The sequence below is a fragment of the Coffea eugenioides genome, chromosome 1, assembly GCF_003713205.1.
Source record: "Coffea eugenioides isolate CCC68of chromosome 1, Ceug_1.0, whole genome shotgun sequence".
Classification (NCBI taxonomy): Eukaryota; Viridiplantae; Streptophyta; class Magnoliopsida; order Gentianales; family Rubiaceae; genus Coffea; species Coffea eugenioides.
The window spans coordinates 45,599,317-45,606,319 of NC_040035.1; the positions used below are offsets into that span (position 1 = coordinate 45,599,317).

Sequence of the window (7,003 nt, forward strand, 5' to 3'; positions counted from 1 at the left end):
ATGTGCGATTCTTATGTCCAAATATGTACTCCCTACAATTTTCGTTTGGAGACCTTTTCTTCCCATAGAAAATTCCCTCTATTGCTTGGGACTTGTGCGTCCGACTGTCGCGGGCGGTCATCCACAGGAACTAGCCCGTCGCTTGAAGGTTGAAGCATTAGAATTAGTCCTTCTGAGAACGCGAATTCAACATTCACTACTCTTTCTGATGAGAAAAAAGACCACCGTTGACTTGAAATCCCAGCACAAATATCAGCGTAGAATGCTCTTAAAAGTAGTGTTTGGCACTCCGACACCCGATAATTATGCTGCTACTTGATTGTCCGCAGGCAGTGGAAAGAATACACGGACGATAATAGAATTGAGTGACATTTGAGCAAAGCACTGTAAACAAACGTTAGTCTTACAGTTAACCCCTAACCCTTAAGGGTTAAACTACGTAGCATGACCGAACAAAGGACTTGCGGCCTGCAAAACTACAAGATGCTTTTTTTTTTCTCCTCTCTCTCTCTCTCTCTTCTTTTCTTTCTATGTTGTTCTTGTCATGCCACACCACAAACTGTCAATGTTAGAATTCCTTGCTATTACTAATACAAGGCAAGCAAACAAGTTCAGCCCCAAGCTGAACAGCAACCTGCTAGCAAACCGTATGACAAGAGCCTAATCAAATGCAATTTACAAATGCAAACACTGCAGAGGTGGCACACGTAAAGTTCTGGACAAAGATGTGTTATCTCCAATATGTCAAGACACTAAGACACAATCAGATAGATTCAGTTAGAACCCCCAACAGCACTGGAGGAGTAGGTGCCGCCGTAAGCTCTACCCTCTCAACATCATTGGTATTTCCGCCATCTGCATCCATTCCATTCATGTCAGGCGCCTTAAGCCCCAGAGCTATTGAATCTTCTCCATCAGTGATCAAGCAAGAACTCCCTGTTTTGCTCTCAGAAGAAAAAGGGTAAGAATCTCCACCGAAAGTGCAGCAGCTAATGGGACTACCGTGGTCTCTGCATAGAATCCCCTCCAACTGTTTCCTAAAGCCATTTTTTGCACTCTCATTCTCATCCAATTGCCTCAAGAAACATTCTTCGATGTCACTTAACGATTCAATTTCATCCTTTTCATCGCTGCTGTGGCTGTAATTGGCAGGTTCATCATCATCACTTGCTGGCCCTGTCGATTCGCAGCTCGTTTCCATGTCCTCTTGTTGACTCTCAAATTCTTCTCCGCTGGGCCTATCTGATGAATGAGATGACATAGGCGAGCACCCCTCAGTCACTGTTTCTTCCCGCTCCCTCAAGGTTTTCATGATGAGGGTTTTCAACAAGTTCATAACTTGAACAGCATGCATAAGAGCTGTCAGTGGATCAGACATCTGAAACAAACAACACAATAGAGAAACTGTCAATCAGCGGTGAACTAAAACTAATGGTTTTAGAATAATGAGAAATTTTTTTTTTTAACCGATGGCATACATACCTGAGTCATGTTTGGAGCAAAAACCATTGCAACATTCCTGGCATTCATTTTGTTGGACTCCTCATGCTCGACAACATCGGCCATGAGATCAATTGCCCAGTTTAGCAACGCGGTCTCAGTTGGGTTCAACTGTTTTACAAGCTCAGCAGAATCCTCTTCGGTGTTGCATTGTAAGACCTGCTCAGGGGAGAGCCCATCAAGCACGCCAGATGGAAGCTCTCGAAACCAGGCCTTAATAAGACCAGCCAAACAGTGAACATCGATATCGTCTGGCACATTGCCTCTGTTGAGCTGGTCCCTAACGTGTTCCTCTTGGCTATTCTCTGGATTTATGCGAAAAATTCCTTCTGCCTGTAAAACCATTGAAGTGCATATGGTAAAACAACTCTGCGAGCAGTAGCCAAACTAGGATCATGAAAACCTTTTCAGGCTGCAAATTGTTAAATAGGAATGATTCATTATACCTTGAGACCACCTTGGGCATACAGTCGCTCTTGCATCAGTAAGAGAATTGTTGGGACACTATTGCCTCTTGTATCATAAGAGCACTGCATTGAGTCCGCAGAGACTCCAAATACAGTCACACTGCATGAACAAAACGACCAATGTGTCAGGTGTTAATCAAGTGAAATAACATCCAGAATCACTTGCAGCGTTAATCTTCCCGTCCGCCAAAGCAAACAGTAATTTGCAATCCCTAAGGCGCATTACCATTTCGTGACTGATGAATACCCACCAGTGCAGTACCATTTCGGGAAGTGCGAGAAATTCCAATGGCCTTGATGTGTAGTTAGAGATCAATTATTGTTAAGAGCTCCTTTTGACTTGTATATTACAATTCTCAGAAATATGTCAACGCGAATAACATATCCTACAGAATTAGTGCTTACTACTAGTTAAGCTCCACTATCTTTATCTTCTTCCTTCTTTTTTTTTTTGAGAAAAAAATCGCTAATAACGAGGGAAAATAAAAGAAAGATGGCATCGTAAGTGATAGTAGTATCACACTCTACTTTAGCCCGTGTATTCATCATTTCCTTGAGAAGGTTTGGGGGACCGGTCAGTGCTCGTTTACCCAGCTTTGTAGCTGATTCAATAAATAATCATATTCGCAGTATTCAGTTCCTCGTACGTCAATCTATGAAAATTTCGCCAGTGAATAATTAATAATAAAGAGTGCAGACAGAAATCAGAGAAGGAATTAATGACTGTGAGCTGGTTCAGATCTAAACCAACAACCAGAAGAAGAATACAGAGAGAATTAAAAAGATAGACAAGAATTAGAAAACGTAATGAAAGACAAGATTTTGGTAACTGCCCAGAGAAATTTAGGAACCCAAAAGGAGAACGAAAAAAAAAAAAGGAAGGAGGGGATGAAATGTCGTTGGGTTTGCTTGGTTTTAGGACGGAATTCAGATACCTGGCACTGGGGACTCTAGAGGGGATTTCAACTTGGAACTCGAGAGGTAGACCCAGAAAGCCATGAAAGCGGTCGAAAGTGACGTGGGCAACGTGCTGGACGTTGGTGGGCCACCCGATTTCCATGGGATGGAGGGCGGCGGAGATTGGGGCCTCCTCTTGCCGATCCACTCGGCAAGACACCATGGACTTCCTCAAGGCAGCTACAAGAAACTCCAGCAACGACAGCTGCTGCTGCTGGCGGCGGCTTTGTTCTGTGCCGACAACAACTCCTCCTCCTCCTCCTCTGGAAGAAGTAGCAGTAGAGGAAGAGCCCTTTCCATGGCCACCGCAGCCGCCTCCATTTGATATCATAACCATGCCTGTCATGTTCATTTGACTGATATCCAGCAGCCTCAGGAGTGTGTGATCTCTCCGCTCCTCAACACTGACTGGTCCAACTGCTCTATATAGAGAGGAGCAAATCTCTAAGAAGTAAGGAGTGAAAAAAAAAAAAAAAAAATTTTGAGTGAGTAGTTGTGACTGAGGAGTAATTTGGAAGGTTAAGTTGGGGTGGTTAATGAATGAATGAAGAGTTATTTTCAAGTTTGAAGGAAGTTTGGACGTTCTCTCTCTCCGTCTTCTTTCTTTCTGTGTATGGACTAGTTCTTTCTTTCTTTCTTTGAATTCTTTCTAGAGTCTAGACTATACGTATGGATGGATGGAGTTGGGGGACTCCAAGGTTCAAAGTTCAAACGGCCACTCGGTTTCAAATTTTACTTTCGTCCTCTTGGCTTCCCATATTAAGCCTTCTGTTTTATCCATTATCACGGATGTGCCACTCGGAGGGACCCATGACCCAGCCTAATAAGAGTATCATCATCTCGCTTACTTTTTGGAATTTGTTGTAGACAATTTGTTTGGATTGCCGGTTTCCGTCGAAAAATTACGTCGTTTTCCGTTATCACATTTTCCTATTACCTTTTTCCCTCACATACATCAAATCGCTACAGTAATTTTTTCATGAAAAATCACGGAAAATGCAATCCAAACACAACCTAATACTCTAGCTTTTTATTTTTATTCCTTTTCCTGTGAGATGTGAGAAACGTTAATTTTTTTAAAAAAAAAAAGGTTGTGAGAATATATAATAGTACTGAGGAAATATTTTCAAAAAAAATCTAAAAAAACTTTTTGTAGGAAAAAAAAAAATCCGAACAAGGTCTTAGACTTTTACACCGGTGCGTGTCGAACTGCAAATGCGTAGGTGGAGGTTGTTAACTCAACTGCCCTCTTATTTTTTATTTTTGTTTTGTTTTTGGAGACAGTAAAGGATATGGTGGTACCTGGGATGTGGATGGATAATTGAGGCGGCCATAAGATTGGGACGCTGATGGGTGGTGAGTGGTGGTGGTTCTGCCCAATGGCCATCAAACAATGACGCCCTTCGATATTTCTTTCCCGCAGCTGTGCTCGTGTGTGCGTGGAACATTTGTGGCCTTTTGGCGGGTGATTTTCATTTTATGTCGCCTTCCCGCGGACAAAAGACAAATTTCAGGAATTATGGTAGCGTTTTCTTTTCCAATCTCCATAAATGAGCCAAAATCATAAACCAAAACCCAACAAGTTCAACTCCCAAACAAAAAAAAACCGAAGAATAGAACACTGAACATAGCAGCTTTGGGAAGCAATATATTGGGTAATACGAGTAGGGAGTGTAAGTGAGATATTCCGATTTGAAAACTCTCACTTATACTAAAAAAAATATGAACATATGACCTACTTTTTCAATCGACTTTTGGGCTTTGGGATAATTTTGGAAACCTTCCTTAAGGTTTTTAATGATTTCATTTAACTCTTTTGAAATTTTAAAAATTACACCTATCTCCTTTATCCATTTAAAATAATAGTACTAGCCATACCATTATAATGAAACTCCCCTGTTTGTTATGCTTATACAAATAATGGATTTTATAATTTATTTTCCTTTTGCTTCTTATTCATTTCTCTTATATTTAGTCAACAAAAAACCAAAGATTAATTAATGTTGTCCCTAATTTCTATCTTGATCAAACATCAAACTAGTAACATTTTTTTGTAACATTTAACATCATCTGATTTTTTTATAGCTCTTATTTGTGTTTTTTGTTATCGAAATCAATAATAAATTAAAATTAACCTAAAAAAGGCCCAAAATCACTACCAAACCATGGTAGTTCCACCACTCAACTAGTACACAAACTTTAAAAAAAAATTAAGATGATACTTTTTTCTCCATTTTAAAAAGAATTTATTTATCCAATAAAGTGCCATGAAAAGTAACCTATTAAAGTGATGGATATATTGTTATAGTTAATTATCAAACAACAAATATTGGTATGAAAAATTTGACGCTCATTCCTTTGTAATTATGCCAAATTACTTTACAATTTTTTAGAAGAATAAATTAAACTTTATAAGATAAGGACATTTTAAGATATTTTTTTAAAAACTTTTTTAATTCTGTTTTATATAATTTGGTTATCAAAAGCGTCAAATTAAGGGATGTAAACATAACTTTTAAAACTTTAAGAGAGTTAAGTGAAATAATCAGAAACCTCAGGGAGGACTCTGAAATTGTCCCTTGAGCTTTATTGGCTTCAACGGCTCTCGAGTCTTCACTTAGTATGGATTATTAAACTCAAATACGACAATCAACCATTTATCTTTGCTTGGCCAGTAAACATTTAAATGTTTTATTTTTTCTTACTTTGAATACCCATAGAGTATGTTTTTCCCACTAATATATACTATAAGACACGATCCACAATAAGATGGGGGATTCTTACCATATGGTAGGATATTATAGCGCTAATGCATTTAGATATAACACAAAGTGCGTGTGTATGTGTTTTTTAACTTTTTCTTACCGTGTAGGTACGAAGTTTCGAATCTCGAACTTCTTACTTACATTTTTTCCTGAAAGCCGCCCAACCTATCATTTTCTTGCGTGTGTGTGTGTGTGTGTTAAGTTAGACGGTAAGGATAAATCTTAAATCTTACAAGGTGGAGGTCCAAAATGGATCAATCTCCAATCCAAAAGTCGATGGTAAAAGATTCTCACTGATGAGTCGTGAATCACACACACATCGTATTGACAAAGCGAAGGAATAAGACGTTGGGCTGCAGAGTCCGACACTCAAGTCCGACACACATCGTATTGCCATTCAAAATTGACAATTACGGTGTGGATCTGAACGGAAGCCTTGTAGTATGAGGCCCATAACTTCGGTTTGGTTGGGCTTCCCCCAGGAGGGAGGGCTGAAAAGCCTAAAATTCGGCAGCACTGTGATTTGAATTCGAATTTCAAACCTTCAACATCTTTTTTTTTTTTTTTTGGGTTTTCATTAGGACACTAAATAAGAAGCGGGCCAAGTGTTGAATATTGACAAAAACACCTTGCCAGATGGAGGGTCGATTGATATAATTAAATTTTTGTTGAGCCCACACTTTATATTATACGTGCTTATCCTTTGTCTTAATTGAAAAAACCTTAATAATATTCAAGTTTTAGAGGTGTATTTTACATTTTTCATTCAATCGCGTGACATATCAGCGTAGGAATTTGTAAGGAAATGGACATCAATGCATCATTGGCATGTTTTCACTTTTCCAAAAGATTTTTGAAAAGTCATTTCAGTTATACCATAAGTTTAATGTAAAGTGTAATTAGATTTTTCTTAATTTACACCCAATTTAAAGCATTATTATGCTTGTTTGGATATTGAATTATTTATAAAAATTTATTTGCTTGTATCATCAGCACAATTTTTAATCACATTTTTATCTTATATATATATCATATCAAAAAGTGTTACAATATATGCTTTTTTAAAATTATTTCAAATAATCTACTATTCAAACACACTAATTATTTATCTTGAAGAAAAGAAGGAGATTGGATAGGAAAGAATCTCATAAAAATAACAGCCTTAGTCACAAAAAAAAAAAAAAAAAAAGGAAGGAATTTGCTAGACCCAAAAAAAAAAAAAAAAAAAAAAAAAAAGCAAAAGGAAAGAGGTACCTTATAGTTGGAATTTAGAACAAACTCGAGTTAAGTACTTAACGTGTGCGGCTCTACAAG

The 7,003-nt window shown here is 38.2% G+C and overlaps 1 protein-coding gene across 1 annotated transcript; it reads right to left on the minus strand.

Moving 5' to 3' along the window:
* Positions 1-333: 333 nt before the first annotated feature.
* On the minus strand, positions 334-3,549 carry LOC113761839 (rho GTPase-activating protein 2). The gene is made up of 4 exons (XM_027304996.1): positions 2,903-3,549; positions 1,947-2,067; positions 1,483-1,833; positions 334-1,378 (listed from the first exon to the last, which is right to left on the minus strand). Exons 1-4 carry the CDS (start codon positions 3,274-3,276, stop codon positions 764-766), a joined length of 1,461 nt encoding a protein of 486 aa, XP_027160797.1. The 5' UTR covers positions 3,277-3,549; the 3' UTR covers positions 334-763.
* Between the last annotated feature and the right edge of the window lie 3,454 nt (positions 3,550-7,003).

Excerpts from the sequence above, each read along its gene's own strand:
- LOC113761839 (XM_027304996.1), bottom strand. The coding sequence starts at position 3,276 with ATGAACATGACAGGCATGGTTATGATATCAAATGGAGGCGGCTGCGGT. Across the intron at positions 2,068-2,902 it reads TCTAGAGTCCCCAGTGCCAG|TGTGACTGTATTTGGAGTCT; the intron begins GTATCTGAATTC and ends TTGTTCATGCAG. Across the intron at positions 1,834-1,946 it reads ATGCCCAAGGTGGTCTCAAG|GCAGAAGGAATTTTTCGCAT; the intron begins GTATAATGAATC and ends ATGGTTTTACAG.